This window comes from Octopus sinensis, linkage group LG3, assembly GCF_006345805.1.
Source record: "Octopus sinensis linkage group LG3, ASM634580v1, whole genome shotgun sequence".
NCBI classification, from domain to species: Eukaryota; Metazoa; Mollusca; class Cephalopoda; order Octopoda; family Octopodidae; genus Octopus; species Octopus sinensis.
The window spans coordinates 170369783-170388056 of NC_042999.1; the positions used below are offsets into that span (position 1 = coordinate 170369783).

General features: G+C 37.8%; 2 protein-coding genes across 2 annotated transcripts in view; both read left to right on the forward strand.

The window, feature by feature from the left end:
• Positions 1-15729, forward strand: part of LOC118762675 (interaptin-like) — a 38561-nt gene extending 22832 nt beyond the window's left edge. Inside the window, exon 2 of the mRNA XM_036501634.1 lies at positions 15714-15729. The gene's annotated coding sequence lies outside the window, so the exon portion shown is untranslated. The remainder of the gene's footprint in view (positions 1-15713) is intronic.
• A 654-nt stretch (positions 15730-16383) lies between these two features.
• Positions 16384-18062, forward strand: LOC115209593. Its single transcript, XM_029778033.2, has 2 exons — positions 16384-17733; positions 18046-18062. Exon 1 carries the CDS (start codon positions 16581-16583, stop codon positions 17709-17711), a length of 1131 nt encoding a protein of 376 aa, XP_029633893.1. The 5' UTR covers positions 16384-16580; the 3' UTR covers positions 17712-17733; positions 18046-18062.
• Positions 18063-18274: the final 212 nt, after the last annotated feature.

Consider the following 18274-nt stretch of genomic DNA (forward strand, 5'->3'; position numbering starts at 1 on the left):
TCTGAAATCGGTCCGATATGGTAATAATGGAATTTTTTAGAGATTTCTGTCGACCTTTTTTCGAGTAGCGTGCGTATTGTGAAAATATTATATGGTTAATGGACAATATGTCCAATTTTTCGGCATGTTTGGCATTATAATTTTATTCCTTTGCCCTCATTTATGAATTATATATAAATATATATATATACATATAAATATATAAAAATATATATCAGAGACCCGGGTGTAATTGTTGATGACGATCTCAGTTAGAGTGCACACATCAACAACAAGGTCGATAAAGCTCGTAGGATGAGTTCCTGGATCTTAAGAACTTTCCGGTCCAGAGAACAAGGTGTCATCATACCACTTTTCTCCTCCTTTGTACGGCCACACCTCGAATACTGCTGCCCACTGTGGTCTCCCTATACAAGACAAAACATCTCGAGGATTGAATCACCCCAGAGGGCACTCACTAAACAAATTGAAGGCATGGCTGCTCTCGATTAAAGCCTTGAAACTCTACTCTCTCCAGCGTCGCCGTGAGCGGTACATCATATGTACGATGTGGAGAATATACCGCCAACTTTGCCCAAACGACCTGAAAATTAGCTTCAAGGTTCATCCAAGACTGGGACCACGGGCCATACGTCCCCTGTCCAATTCAAGATCACAGCATACACGTATACTGCAACATAATTTCTTTTCCTCAACAGGCCCTGCCCTATTTAACATTGTCCCGAAAGAGATCAAAGAGGAAAAGGATCCCATCAACTTTAAACGGAGTCTGGATAGATTCCTTCAAAGAATACCAGATAAGCCACCCATAATTAGATACAACAAACTCACTACTTGAATGGACCATAAACAAAACTTAACTTGAACAGGATTTAGATAATCCTATCAGGTGGTGCTATTAAGTTAGACATGGCCTGGACCAATCTTTGGTCGAAACATATCTAAGTTTTATCTAAGTTTTATATATATATTATATATATATATATATATATATATATATATATATATATATATATATAAATGTATGTACATATAAATATATGCATACATGTATATAAATATATACATATGTATAAATATATATATATACAAATATATACATATATATAAATATATATACATATATATAAATATATATATATACATATATATATAATATATATACATATATATATAAATATGTATATATATATATGTATATATATATATAATATATATATATATATATATATAAATATATACATATATATAAATATATATTATATATATAAATACATATATATATAATATATATATATACACATATATTTTATTTTTATTTTTATTTTATCTAGTTTCAGCTCACGAGCTGTGGCCATGCTGGGACACCGCCATATAAATATATATATATAAATTTATATACATAAATATATATACATATAAATATATATATAGATAGATATACTTATGTATATATATAAATATGTATATATATATGTATATATATATAAATATATATACCTATGTATATATGTATGTATATACATATGTATATATATAAATATATATATATATATACATATATATGTAAATATATATATATATACATATTTATATTCCTGAGCGCCATACTAATACAATTGTTCGTTTGTATTCCACCTGCCTTCGTCTTTTGTTTATTTTCATAAAGCTTCCCGTTATATATATATATATATATATATAATATATATTATATATATATATATATATATATATATATATATATATATATACATATATATAAATATAGATACATATATATGCATATATATATATAAATATATATATATAAAGCACTCCAATCGACTGTAACAAGCAAAAATAACCGTTTTTCTTATCTTTTTTGAAAGAAAACCTCTTCGTATTCAACTTTAGATAGGTGTATATTTATTTGTTGCTTTATATATATATATATATATTTTTTTTTTTATTTTTACTCAGCCTCTCAATCTTCCTAAATATATAGACGCGAACATTAGAAATATAGTCGTAATTAGTTCAGAAGAAAACTCTCGTAGAACTTTTGTAGCTGCAGATAGGTATATATATATTTGTTGCACAACCTCCTCTCTTTCTTTTCTTTCTCTCCCAGTCTCTTCACTTCTCCACTTCTCTCTGTCACACCATCTTTTTTCTCTCAGCCTCTCAATGTTTCTAAATATATAGACGCGAACTTTCTCCTCTCACTCTCTCTTACTCTCTTCTTATCTTCTCTCAGCTCTCAATCTCTAAATACATAGACACTTTCTTTCTCTATTTCTTCTCTACCCTCTATCACACTATTAAATTTTAAATATAATTAGATAGATAAATAAATAAAATATCCAAAAATGTCCAGAACCTGGAGGAGCATGGAATTGGCGTTGTTCCTGAGAGCCTGCTGATGCGCCGACGGAGATAATCCGAACAACATAATTACAGCTGCGCTGAAGAGCAGTGGATACACAAGGACGTTAGCACAGATAGAGCGAAAGAAGCAGGAGTTTATACGCTCCTATGCACTCATAAGATCCCACATCGGCACGCTTGATGCCATGTTTGACAACGAACAAAGTAAAGATGGCAAGGATAAAGGCACGGGTGCTAATGAAAGATGTCACCCCACTTGGTAAACACCCAGGACAACAAAGAAGATTCAAGTGAGAAACCTGCCCGGGAAGTAAACCCAAGTGCAAGTGTCCCTACCAGCACCAAAAGCCCAAACCATGGAGATGAAAGAGACAAAAAAGAAGTAAAAGGAGGAAAAACTAAAAGAAAAACAAATGATGAAACAGCCAAAGAAGGAAAAACTAAAACTCAAACAAAACCAAAAGATGAAACAGCCAAGGATAGAAGCAAACCTGACTATCCATATACCAAAAAGGATAGAAACACACAGCGCACACGAATGTGTAAATTCTACCTGAAAGGTGTCTGCTGGCATGGAGAGGAAGGTGCAGGCTGCCGTTTTGCACACCAAAGATCCTGCCACATAAACATGAAACAGGGAAGAAACCAACTACCAAAAGGAAAAGGAATGGACCACGCATCACCTGCCCCAAAACGGAGGTACGCAGATGTGGTGCGTGCTACAAACCACCAACATGTTATTGAAAGAGCAGCTGCTGAACAAGGATCTTTTTGTGCATGGCACAAAAGATTGTACAGCAGCTAACCTGGCTCCATCAAACTCAAACTCGCAGATGGGACTATCCACAATACACAAGACCGCCACAGCAAATAGACCCAAGGTGGACACCACCGGCAACAGCACACACATCACCTCGATGCTCCTACTGAACATCAGAGGACTGCTAACACTCAGTAACACACCTGAAACCGGACATAGCAGATGCGGAAATACACATACCACAGTATGTTGTACTACGGACCGACAGAAAAGAAAGGAGTCATGGAGGAGTTGTTATGTACATCCGCGAGGACCTCACACCCCAGGTCCTTTTGTCATACTGAAATTCGGTATGTGACACACTAATTGTACATATAAGGTAACTTGGTGTAGTTATATGTGCTACATATCGCCCTCCAGATGCTCCAAGCCATGTAGGCAAGTTTGAAAACTGCCTTATAAAAAAAAAGAAGTTCTAGTCACATTAGAGCAACACATAAGTGTACTTCTCATGGGAGACTTCAATCTACCCAATGTCAGATGGCCCGAGGTCCTTTCTCTCCCAGGAATGATACGATGCAAACGAGGACAGGTGAGGTCCCTCCTGAACCTCATCAACACTCTGTACAGGGAGAAAATAATACTCCAACCAACCAGGGCAGGTAACATACTGGATCTCTGCGTCACAAATAATATGGACCTCATCCATAATGTGAAAGTGACACCGACACTACTCTCGTAGAGCTGACCATGTACGAGCCAAAGGTAAGCATGGACATGCAGCCTACAAGAAACTCTAGAATCTTTCCATCTTGAACTTCCATAAGGTAAACTGGAAACAAATTGAGAAAGAGATCCTCAAACAAAACTGGCCTGAATGTCTATCCTCGCCAGACATCGACATGAAACTTCACCAATTCAATGTCTGTAATGCAAGCTATATGATACAAATGTGTCCCAGAGAGAAAGGCCACTGTACACAAGAGCAAAATCCCCAGAGAGAGGAAAATTCTAATGAGACGGCGTACAAAAGTTTCAAATCGCCTAAACAAACAAATTGAAAGCAGTGAAAAGTCCCGCCTGAAAATAAAACTGTTGGAAATTGAAAAATGTCTGCAACTCTCCCATGAAAAGGAAAGAGCAGACAAAGAAGCCTGGGCTATAGACAACATAAAATCTAACCTCAGAGCTTTCTACAAGTTTGCAAAAGAAACAGCTACGGTGCACTGTAGGATAGGGCCACTCCTTGAAAAGGATGGCACACTCACAGGAAATCCAATGAGGATAAGTAAAATACTAAATGGGCAATTCAAGAGTATTTTCACTCCACCCCTAGGGCATTTTCAAGTCAGCAATCCAACTGACTTCTTTACCACTGCATATGTAAAATCAGAGGCAGCGATGATTGATTACATCAATATAAATGAAGACGATGTAATAAAGGCTATAGATGAAATGAAAACAAACTCAGCTACTGGCCCCGATGGATTCCCAGCAATCCTTCTAAAAGTATGTAAGAGAGTCCTAGCAAGACCACTGCAGTTCCTCTTTCAGAGCTTCCTTGCAGCTGGCAAACTTCCAAGAAAACTGAAGGAAGGTAAAATATGCCCTACTCATAAAGGAGGTAGCAGAGCGGAAGCCAAGAACTACAGACCTATCTCTCTGACCTCACACATCAGCAAGGTCATGGAACGAATAGTCAGAAGGAAACTAATCACCTTCCTTGAAGAAAATGACTTGCTGCCCGACACCCAACATGGTTTCTGACCAGGAAGAAGCTGCTTAACTCAGCTCCTACAACACTATGACTGGATGCTGAAACGACTGCTCAACCACTCAAATGTGGAAGTCATATATCTCGACTTTGCAAAGGACTTTGATAAAGTCGATCATGGAATGATATGTCACAAACTGCGTGATCTTGGCATAGTTGGAAAACTGGGAGAATGGCTTCATGATGTCCTGAAGGATAGAAGCCAGGTGGTAGTAGCCAATGGGGCCACTTCCATTAACACGCAAATAGTGAGCGGTGTTCCGCAAGGCACTGTTTTGGGACCACTACTGTTCATAATGGCCCTCTCAGACATGCCCTCAGCCACGCAGAGAGCCACGAACACAAGTTATGCAGATGATACAAAAGTTTCACAGGCAATACAGAACCCTGAAGACACTATGCACTTGCAATGTGAGCTGGACAAAATATACAAGTGGGCTGAAAAGAATAGCATGCAGTTCAATGCTGAAAAGTTTCAAGCTTTATGCTATCAGCATGCAAAACTAAATGCAATACCCAATAAATACACTGGATCTGGAGGGATTGCAATCCCAGAGGCACAATCAGTGCGAGACCTGAATATTTACATGAGTGATGATGCAACCTTTCATATGCATGTTGCTAAATTGGCAATGAAATATAGGCGGCTGACCGGATAGATTCTTAGAACCTTTAGAACAAGAGACCAGAAAACCGTGATGGTCCTCTGGAGGACACCTGTTCTAAGACACTTTGACTATTGCTCTTAGCTATGGTCACCATCCAGTGTCAAGTTAATCACAGAACTTGAGGCGATCCAACGAAGCTACACGAAGAAGATAGCCTCTGTGCAGCATATGAGCTACTGGGAAAGACTCAAGAGATTAAGACTAGATAAAATAAAATAAAATAAAATAAATATATAAATACATATACATATATACATATATAAATAAATCTATAAATACATATATAAATACATACATATATATATATATATACATATAGATACGCACATGTATATGTACATATATATGTACACATATTCATATATATATTTATATATATGAATATGTGTACATATACATACATATACATGCATATATATATGTACATATTTTTAGATATACATGCTTACATATATACACGCATGTATATATATATATATATATATATACATACATACATATTTTTGTACAAATATATATATACATGTGTGTGTGTGTGTGTGTGTGTGTGTGTGTGTGCACACGCGCACACGAAATTTGTGTGTTGATGTATTCGTACGCTGCAATTGAAACCTTAAAATGCGTGACAAATTACGAGTATGAAGAATTCGATGTTTATTTTATTTCTGTTCGTCATATTGAATGTAATTGTAATCTTTTCTGATAAATTCGGGTTTAAGTGTTGCATAGAGTATACGTAGAAAAACAAAGAATGAGAGATTGTTTGTAAGATATCTAGTTACCCCAAATGGTTACGGTTTCATTAACGTGAGGTGACCTTTTGTTATATAATAGAATTACATAATAGGCGCAGGAGTGGCTGTGTGGTAAGTAGCTTGCTAACCAACCACATGGTTCCGGGTTCAGTCCCACTGCGTGGCATCTTGGGCAAGTGTCTTCTGCTATAGCCCCGGGCCGACCAATGCCTTGTGAGTGGATTTGGTAGACGGAAACTGAAAGAAGCCTGTCGTATATATGTATATATATATATAAGTGTGTGTATATGTTTGTGTGTCTGTGTTTGTCCCCCTAGCATTGCTTGACAACCAATGCTGGTGTGTTTACGTCCCCGTCACTTAGCGGTTCGGCAAAAGAGACCGATAGAATAAGTACTGGGCTTACAAAGAATAAGTCCTGGGGTCGATTTGCTCGACTAAAGGCGGTGCTCCAGCATGGCCGCAGTCAAATGACTGAAACAAGTAAAAAAGTAAAAAGTAAAGTAAAGTAATCATGACTTCGTTAAGTCGTCAGAGACTGGATTGGAAGTATGACATGATTCATCATTTTGGAGATGGCTATCCTTTAAGTAATTTATGTTAATGAATTGTACGTAAGATAGTATCTAAATATATATATTGGGTTCTCCCAGTTTCTACGTTGAAAGGGAGCTCACGAGTAAAAAGCTACAGATGACCAGGCAGCTTTTAATGAATATATGCATACATGGCAACTATTGCTATCGTATAAAAATCAGCTTTTACGCTTCCCTTCTTTTTCTTTTGAAGACGTAAAAGATCTTCCATGATGATGAGGACATAACCTATGCCAGAATGAAATAATCAAGACTATATCTCCTAGACACCGATGGCATTTCAACGGAGGACGCAGCTGCACAGGTGATCAGAAGATTGTGGCTGCTCTCAGCTTGACTGCGATCATCATAAGGTTTCTTATTCTTGAATATGTTATATTACTAAACAGGATTAGAACTAAGGAACCTTTATTTCTTAAAAGTACTTACCATATTACCCTCAATGCCACTGAAGTATGCGCATGTCCAAGGATAAGACATTTGATGACGATGGTACTTCAAGCGATCGGAACGTAGTGTAGATGTAGCTTTAAAAAAGAGAGCTTAATAGTCCTAAATATTATTATCTTTTTAACCACAACTCATTTATATAAAATTATAAAAAAGAATTTGACTCAGAGCTGTCTTATGATCTGGGGACTTTGAATAGTTACCCAGGTCCCTCACAAGGCCTAAGGACCCAATTCTGATCTATGAATGCTGTGGCTAGCCGTCAATAGATAAATACCAGTGGGTCCAATGCATTTATTTGCTCGGGAGTCAATAATGCTGCTAAGACGGCCGTGGTTCGACATTGATAGAATAGCATAATATATAAAGACGATACACATATTCCAAGTGACATAACATTTAAGATTTCATACTATATATTATATATATATTATATTATTATTATATCACCTGAAAGTGTGTGGCCTAATGTGTAGGGCGTTGGGCTCACAATCATAAAATTGTGAGTTCAATTTGTGGATCGGTTGATAAGCTGAGTCCTGGAACAAGGTGCTTTATCTCATGTTGCTCCAGTCTACTCAGCTGAAAATAAGTATCAGCCTGGTGCTGTTGCAACCCTCTCTTCATCAAGCTGTTATCGATCGATATTCCGCTGGTCAAAGGATAGGAGGGTCGAGAGACTTTTAATGTCTGCTTGTGATTACATAATTACCTAAAGCAATAGCGAAATTATGGTACGAATTACCAAGTCAAACATACCCACTTGTTAGTGACGGTTATAATATATATATCTGAAACTTACTAGATATATGCAAATTTAAACTGTTACAAATTGAGAAATAGGAATAAAAGCAAGTACGAAAGCAATATCTTGCCAGTAATGACCATGCTTTTAAATATAATGTCACAATATTAGTTTTCTTATTTCCTTAGATGTTGCCTATAAATCCATACTTTAATTGTGACTGCAGATACGAGGCTCAGGCGCTGACGTGTATTTCCGGTTTCATGCAACGAAAAGGAAAGCATAGACTATAATTAGTTACTACTATCAGATAAACATAGATTAGACATGTGTAAACGAGTTTTCTGAGGGTAATCACGATGCCGAGAGCGCTGGAACAGTCAGACAATCTCACAAATATATCCTGATACTTTAGTGAAATGTGTGACAAAACATGCTGTCAGCGGCCCAGTTCCTCTTGTGTGTATTTAAGCGGTCAGCTTACTGGCAACTTCCTATTGAGTGCAACAAAATAAATGGTAAATAATCTTTTCCACTCTACGCACAAGGCCCGAAATTTTTGGGGAGGGAGCCAGTCGATTAGATCGACCCCAGTACGCAACTGGTACTTAATTTATCGACTCCGAAAGGATGAAAGGCAAAGTCGACCTCGGCGAAATAAATGGTAAATAATGTGCTGCCGACGACGTCCGTTTTAGGGGCAAGCGTGGCTCTATGGTTAAGAAACTCGCATTACAACTATGTGGTTTCAGATTCAGTCCCTCCACAGAACACCTTGGCCAAGTGACTTCTACTATAGCCCTGGGCTGACCAATGTTTTGTGAGTGAATTTGGTGGAAGGAAATTGCGTAGAAGCGCGCTGCATCTATCTATCTATCTATCTATCTATCTATCTACTATCTATCTATCTATCTATCTATCTATCTATCTATCTATCTATCTATCTATCTATCTCTGTGTGTGTGTGTATATATATATATATATATATGTATATATATGTATATATATATATATATATGTATATATATGCAGGCGTGTGTGTGTGATTGTGTTTGTCCGATAGAATATCAGATTTTAAGATAATAATAAGGATTGGGGCTTATTTATTCAACTAAACCCTTCAAGGCGATGCCCCAGCATGGCCGCTCTCCAACACTGAAACAAGTAAAAAGATAACAAAGACACACGTTACTTTAGCAATAAACCAATGTACGAGCAACGAGAGGAACCTCTATATGATCGATCGATCTCTTATAAATCGCAGCGAAACCCCACGTCCTCCTTAACTCACGTCTTCTACCGAAGTTTGAAATGACGTTGATTTTTATCTTCTAAATACATAATTGCATTGTTCTGAAGTATCATAAAAGTGACGAGTTTAGAATCCAAAACACCAGAAATTACAGATGAAGGAACATTTACAAAATCATTCAATCTGCTAGAAAAAAAAAAGAACAACCGAATCTCTTTCTTAGAACAGAGAAAACGCTTTGTTTATTGTCGACCTAACTCTACTCTTTTACTTGTCTCAGTCATTTGACTGTGGCCATGCTGGAGCACCGCCTTTCAGTATGGCTACTACGCAGAAAAAGCAAGCCTTCCTTTCCCTGTTAAGGGTAGGAGGCGGCACAATCTCAATGATAGATTCAGCTGATAGCTGTACTCTACCCATTGCAGCTACTCTGCAAAAACTATCAGTCCCGTTAATTCCGGACACTCCACAAATGCGTGCAAGACGGTTTCCCTGTTCTGACCGCACTTCGGACATGTCGGCGAGACGGCACTTCCGTGCCTTGACAGTTTATCACGAACTGGTAACGCGCACGGAAGCACTGCCAAGCCAGAGATTTCTGGTAATTGTCCAGATACCCCGGACCGAAAGTTCTCCGGAACAGGTTGATTAACTGATTTTCATCGTAGCCCAGAGCGTCTTCGGACTTAACCTCCACTAACCCGCTATAGAAATCCGCGGTGGAACTCTTATTACCGGCATTGTCCGCCCGAGAGAGTAGCTGAAGTGCCGGGCGGCACTCCAATTGCCAGTCCCCCAGCCTGGGTCTCTGCTTGATCCAATTACCAATGTCTGTTGAGGACGTTAATTGCGGAAGGTAGAACCGAACGTGCGGTGACCACACCTGCTCTCCATCCAAGGCATCCCTAGCCCACCCTTTAGGGGTTTCTGGCAGCAGACAAAGCGCTTCACGAGTGGATTTCCTCCTTTCCACAAAAAGTGGAAAAGGATTCTTTCCAACTTGTTCAGCCACAAATCGGGGCAAGGCACCACGGTCAGACGGTAGGTGACTACTGATGCTATGAACATCTGCACCACCTCCGCCCTCCCTAGCAGGGATAACGCCCGTCCAGACCAGGTCTGGGTTAGAGCGGTCAGCCTGCCGGCCACCTCACTCCAATTTTTCTCTATCTGGAGGTTTGAACCAATCCAGACTCCGAGCAGCTTAACAGGACCTTCCGTCCAACGCCCCACGACGTTATTGGACTGCATCGGATTGCCCTTCCAGGTGCCGAGTTGCAAGCCGACCGACTTGTCCTTGTTAACCGCCTCGTAACTTTTGATGGCTCCTTCCACCACTGGAAGCTGGCCTTCATCTGCCACGATGATGGAGATGTCATCCGCGTACGCCGTAGCTCCTCTTCCACACCATAGATCATGCTGTGCGCCCCCTAGTGCATCCAACTTCCGCAGCAAAGGCTCAAGAGCCAACACATATAGAAACGGGGACAGGGGACACCTCTGACGAACTGAACGCTCGATCCTGAACGGCTTCGAAAGGAAACCATTCACTTTTACGACAGACTCGATGTCGCTATACAACGCAGCAATCCAACCTCGAAAGGTCGGGCCCAGGCCAGCCTCCCCGAAGACCGCCGCCAAGTACCGATGGTCGACCCTATCAAATGCCTTAGACGGGTCTAAATGTACCAGTGCCCCCCCCCACTGTTTGTGGGGGTTGGTGTGTTTGCGGTGGTGGGTTTTTTTATTTGAGGGGCCTGGTGTTTGCGACAACGTTTTTTTGTTTTCTTCACAATCAGCTCGAATGTGGCCCTTTTTTCCGCATTGGTAACAGGTGGGCTTACGGCCTTCCACCTGTACCCTAAGGGCCACATTCTCCCCAACGAGCACTCTCTCTGGTAGGACCTGAATGTCCTCCTGTTTCCCTAGTATTAAAACAGTGATGTTCCGCCCTAACCAATTCTGTGTGGCGGAACTTGTAGTTTGTGGTATTTTTATACGGTCCGTCCTATTAAACAGTAGGGCGGCCACCACTTCTTTAGAGTCCACTTTAGGTGGCACTTCATTGATTCTTACACGGGATGTTCTTCGTCCCATATAAGTTGGCAGAAGTACCACTTCTTTGGTCTTCAGGGGACACACGGAATGCCCGCGAGCCGCCTCTTCCTTTGAGAATTAGACCTCAACAGAACCATATGCCCGTCCCTTCGAGATATACACTATATCCCTCCATATCGGGGACAGGCATTTTTCTATTGTTTCTTTTCCGAAGTGTTTAAACCTTTTGTCTTGTGGGCAGAAGGTTTTATACACTACAGTCCTCTTTTTTGTTTCTAACACAGTGGAGGAGGGTGATATCACAACATCACCTCCCTCTTCCTTCATCCTTTTAAAATATCCCTGCAACATGTCTGCCGATATATCAATATTTTCGGTTGCCACTGCGGCAACTGCCGAAAATGTTTTCACAGTGTTGGCGCAATTGCCAGCATCAACATTGCTCTCTACAAGAGCAGATTTTTCATGAATGATTTCAACCGACATGGTTGAAATAAGTATCAGAGAAATTGGTTTCCCACAAAACTGGGAAACCTTTAGAAAATGTTTTCCGACAAAAATAATCAACTTTTATTTCCGCAGTCCAAAGTTCAAATCCCACTCCCGCTGAGGGGCGAGACGTAGCAACAAAGTCTACAACGATTCGAAATTAATTTTTTTCACACAATAATGAAATATAGAATCCCGAAAAAAGGGAAACAGTTCAAATCTCACTCGCGCTACGGCCGGATGCCACAATAGAGCCTACAATGGCTAAAATTTAATTTTTTCCACAACAACAATTTGCTTATCCCAAAAACGGGAAGCCTATAATATTTTTTTCCCTCTTAATGAGGATAACAGTTCAAATGCCACCCCCGCTGGGGGCGGGGGGGGACAATAAAGCCTACAACGGCTTTAACAAGTTCAACACTAATAATATTAATAAATTCAATATTAATGACTTCAATGTTTCAACAATTACTCCTTCCCGTCACCGGGAAGAAAGCACAAAAACTTTCAAAGTTCACGAAAACATTTAACAACAAACATTCAACAGTAGAAAAATTATCCTTGTGCAACAACACGCTTGACTCACCGCCAAAAAACACGTCTGACTTCGACGAAGGTTAAGCGAGCTACTTACCACACAATGATTGTCTTAGTAAGAAATTGAATTCAATCAAGGATATTTTATATGTTCATTAAAGAATGCAAGAAAGACATACTGTCCCATATTTGCGCATTCATTCGGTAGAGATAGCAAGTTGTAAATTGAAAAGGTGGTTAAATTTAGTTGTGTTGGGAGCCGGTTTATTGGAAACGTTATGTGAAACCTATATCTGAAGAATCACAACGATTATAAGCGATACTTATTCAGAGATGAAGGAAACACTGCTTTAGTTAAGAGTGCCAAATATTAGAACAGCATAAAGCAGCGAGCTGTCAGAACCGTTAGCCAAATGCTTAGCGGCATTTGCTCTGTCTTCACGTTCTGAGTTCAAATTCTTCCGACGTCAACTTTGCCTTTCATCCTTTCAGGTTCGACAAAATAAGTACCAGTTGAGCACTGGGATCGATGTAGTCCCCTCCCCTAAAATAAATTTCAGACTTTGTGATTATAGGCGTAGGAGTGGTTGTGTGGTAAGTAGCTTGCTTACCAAACACATGGTTCCGGGTTCAGTCCCATTGCGTGGCACCTTGGGCAAGTGTCTTCTATAGCTTCGGGCTGACCAAAGCCTTGTGAGTGGATTTGGTAGACAGAAACTGAAAGAAGCCCGTCGTATATATGTATATATATGTATGTGTGTGTGTTTGTGTGTGTTTTGTTTGTGTGTCTGTGTTTGTCCCCCCAGCATCGCTTGTCAACCAATGCTGGTGTGTTTACGTCCCTGTAACTTAGCGGTTCGGCAAAAGAGACCGATAGAATAAGTACCAGGCTTACAAAGAATAAGTCCTGGGGGTCGATGGCCTCAGTCAAATGACTGAAACAAGTGAAGAGCAAAGAGTAATCACCCTTTCAACTCTTTGCTCTTTGCTCTTTTGCGTTCTGAATGTAAAACCCCTGAATGTAAAATGGAAACTGTTTTTCACCATTCCGAGTTCGTTAAAATAAAGTACTAGTGAAGTACTAAGGTCGATGACATTGGTTTCAAAGTTTGGTACAAAACCAGCAATTTCGATGGAAGGTATAAATCGATTACATTGAACCCCACCACCACCACTGTTTAACTGGTACTTATTTTATCGATCGCAAATGGACGAAAAGCAAAGTCGACCTCGGTGACATTGGAATTCAGAACGTAAAGACAGACGAAATGCCGCCGAGAATCTTTTTGCCCTGCGTGCTAACGATTCTGCCAGCTTGCCCCCTTAACTACGGTCAATGATATTGGCAAATCTTTCGCTTAAATTCCAAGGCCTTTGCCTGTGCTAGAAACAGTTATTATTACAAGGCGGCGAACTGGCAGAAACGTTAGCACGCCGGGCGAAATGCTTAGCGGTATTTCGTCTGCCGCTGCGTTCTGAGTTCAAATTCCGCCGAGGTCGACTTTGCCTTTCATCCTTTCGGGACCGGTAAATTGAGTACCAGTTACGCACTGGGTCGATGTAATCGACTTAATCCCTTTCTCTGTCCTTGTTTGTCCACTCTATGTTTAGCCCCTTGTGGGCAATAAAGAAATAAGAAACACTTATTATTACAGGGTTGTACTTTTTTGAGGGAAGATTTAATCCATCACCTAGTTTAACACTGTTTCCTAGTCCTTGGAAGCTTTTAATAGAATCTACTCCGATACAAGCATTCAGATAAGGTTTCCTGTCAGAGAATAACTTTCTCTCTTCTTCTCACTAGTGTCGGAATCACTATAAAGGATTAGAGGTACTACCAATCTGCCTTTGTCTTAATCAGGTAAAAATTTATAGTGGTTTCAAATTTTGGCACAAGGCCAGCAATTTTGTGGGATGGGGTAAATTGATTATATCGATCCCAATGCTCACTTGGTATTTATTTTATCGACCCCGAAAAGAGGAAAAGCAAAGTCGATCTCGGTTGCATTTGAATTCAGAACGTAATGTCAAACGAAATGCTGCTAAGCATTTTTTTCCGGTGTGTTAACGATTCAGCCAGCCCTCTGCCTTTATAAAAATATATATTAAACCATCAGCAACAACGATGAACCACCAAAACCCCAAAATGATCCCCTTCTGTGTTATGTTGCACATATGTTAAGTTAGATAACTGCATCAACGACAAAGAAGTAAAAGGTAAATCGCGCTCAGTCTGACTTCATCGAATGAAACTATAAGCGAGGAGAAATACATTCTGTTACAAAATTAATTTCTTTATGTTCTTATATCATTACGTTACTTACGTATTTGAACGTTAATTCGACGTCTGGGTAATCGGTATTCAAACGCCAACGAGTATTTCCTGCTGTGTACAGCAAAAAGAGAATCAGTAGGTCTTGCTACGGCCGTGGCTTAGCCTCGTCAGCTCTAATCCAGTAGATTTATGATCGAAAACACTTCAACTGCGTGCATTATAGTTTTTAGAGGCATTGTGTAATTTGTGTTGACATTATTAAATGTACCCTTCCATTTTTAAAGCAGTAGGATGTGATTTGCAGGAGAATTGGTTGCTATTTCTAGCAGATTAAGTAACAGCATAGAAACTCTCACATTGATTCGATTAACTATTCCAGCAGCTGCATCCCCAGGATGATGGGACAGCGAACAACAACTAACATTCGAGGTATCGTTATTCACTATGACCTGCGCCTTGGTGACCTCCCATCCCTTTCAGACGTGACGAAGGGGGAGGTCAGGCTGACACGGATTAAAATCAAGTGGGTTCAGCTATTTGACATGAATTATTTGTCACAGTTTGTTAATTTGAAATTACGCTGGCAGAACATAGCAAAAATCACAAATTCTTGGTATTTCTTGTAAATATATTGTTGCTGTGTTCTACTTCCAAATACATTATTTCATTGTTCCAAAATATCACATTACACAATAATATATTATTTCAGCATATTTAGTGTTTTATTGTTATTTGCTTATGTTGTTTTGGTAGTTATTTTAGTTATCATTTAGTTTTCTTATTTACAATTTTTGTCCCTGTAGTGTATTTCTTAGTAGCCGCAGAATTAGTGAGTTTGCAGTTACTGTTGAAAATTGCTTGTAATCCAATATGAAGAACTACTTAGGCTTATATTGAAAAGCTGTATCGCAACGTAGTTCTAAACTGCTTTGCTATAAACCGTTGTTATATTTCTAATTCATTTTCATGTGGTTTCTTTAATAGATGTTGACAAAGTTGCACCATCGGATACGTTTATGTACAACATTATCCACAGCTTGGTAAGTTCTTTATCTGGGAGTTACTAGGTTAATTTTCTGGAAAATATCTTCTCGCAGAGAAATTCCATTTAAAATGCTTGTCAATGTTTGTTCTTGCTTTATAATATATTTCCATCACATTGAGACATAATAATGTTTGCAGTAAAAGTTTAAAGATCTTTGAGTGATGTATAAGTGCTTTTAGTTAGCGATACATTTCGAACTAAAATCTGGAAAGGGTTTAGTCGATCAAAATTTCGTAGAAAAGTGGTAATGTGCATCATTAGGAGGCGGAATCTATAAGCTATTCTGAATCGATAGATCATTATACTTAACTTTTTCCAAATAAAATGATATAATTTGAACTTTATTAAAATAAATCCAGTTTGACATTGAATGATTTGTTATAATATTCTAATTTACGGAATTTAACATAATTTTAATAAAATATCCTTAGGTTGAACATTTTGGTTGATACTAAAAAAATTCTGTTATAGAAATACTAGAACTTTCCATTTTAAGCCAATATAGGATTGTAGTAAATTAAAATATCGATTTTGTAATTGCTGGTTAAATAAATGGGTTAAATCTAACGATAGTTGTGTTTTTTCCATGACGCCACCAAAGCATTGCAATGACGTCATACAGAATTATAGCGTAAGTGATACAAGAATACAATGGATTCTTGGTTCGAAAGAACAATCAGTACAGAATTATAGAATAGAACTAAGGCTTCTCGGGAGTATTATATTTCTTGTTTCTGGTACTAAGATATGATTCTTTCGTAACTTTGTCGTTTAATCGTATATAATATATACAGAGAAGAGAAACTATGAAAGTTCTGGACCCTCCGTCCGTTGCTGTCGTCAGCCAAGAAAAACTCGTTGAATGGTTTCGAAAAACCGTTTCTACACAGATTCATTCCGTTAAAGATTTAGCGAGTGGCTATGAATTTTGCAAAGGTATGTTTATGCTTTTCCCAACTGCGCTCAATTTAAACAAAATTAAATCGCAAAACCTAACCATGTATGATAGACACATGAACTACAAACAGCTCCAAGCAGCCTTCACATATATCAACTTGAATAAAGAAATACCGATACAGAAATTAATGGAAGGTAACTTGGCAGAGAACTATCATTTTGGACTTTGGTTTAAAGCTTTTTATGAAATTAACTCTCCTCTACCGACACCCAAAGAAGATCCAGTGACTGAGTGTCGAAAAATTAAGGGTGTAGGTTGTGGTGATATACTGAAAGCTCCAACAGAACACGAACTGAAAAGCTGGCCCAAACCAGGAAATACAAAATTTATCAAACGAGCAGTTAATGAGTGTAAAATCGTAGAAAACGAGTATAAACTTATAGACGAGTATAAACTCGTGGACAATGAGGTTCAAACGGACTTTTATGATTATTTGCAATATGAAGAAATCGCTAATCAGATGAACAATCAGAATGCTATAACTAACGAGCTAGCTGAAGCTAACGAGTTCAACCAAATGATTATAGAAACCCTAAAAAATGACAATATGAGCTTAATAACTGAAAATAAAGAGTTAGATATGGAAAATAAGGCACTTGCCATGGAAAAAAATAGCTTGGAATTTAGTGTCAATCTATTACTCCAGCGCAATGAAGAGCTGGAGAATGCTAATTCCACGCTAATTCAACAGATTGAAAATCTTGAAGAAGGTTATTTGAATTTGTCAGAAACAAACAAAGAAATAAATATACGTAACCGTGAATTACAAGTCCATTATGAGGATTTAAACTTACATTCTCAAATCTATAAAAAGGTGCTAGACTGTTCAAACATGGAAGCTAATCTTTTTTTCAATAAACTGCAAAGTATTGACAGACTTTGCCGTAATGCATCGAGCAATCGTTTGAGGAAATTAATAGTTTCTATATTGAACGAAACGAAATATCAACCAGGTTCTATGTCAGTCGCTTTACCCTAGCAATATATATATATATATATATATATATATATATATATATATATATATATAATATATATATATATATATATATATAGATATATATATATATATATATATATATATATATATATATATGTATGTATATATATATATATATATATATATATATATATATATATATATATATATATATATATATATATATATATATATATATATATATATGCATATATATATATACATATATATATATATATATATATATATATATATATATATATATATATATATATATATATATATATATATATATATATGTATATATATATATATATTATATATTTATAAACACACAGTTTTTTTCCCCTTTCGTATTCGTAGAAATATCTAAGTGAAATGGGCAATAAAACTATTAAATTTTCCAATCATAAAATTGAACTATTCTTTTAAGTTTTCTTTTAAAATGCTTATGTCCCTTTAATTATTATCTTCTAGATTTTTTTTTCAGTCTATCAGGTCTTTCGATTATTCGCTGATTTACAACTTAACTACTTTCATTTTTAGTTTGTGCCAGTATATCC

Coding starts and splice junctions, on each gene's coding strand:
- LOC115209593 (XM_029778033.2), top strand. CDS start 16,581: ATGAAAGTTCTGGACCCTCCGTCCGTTGCTGTCGTCAGCCAAGAAAAA.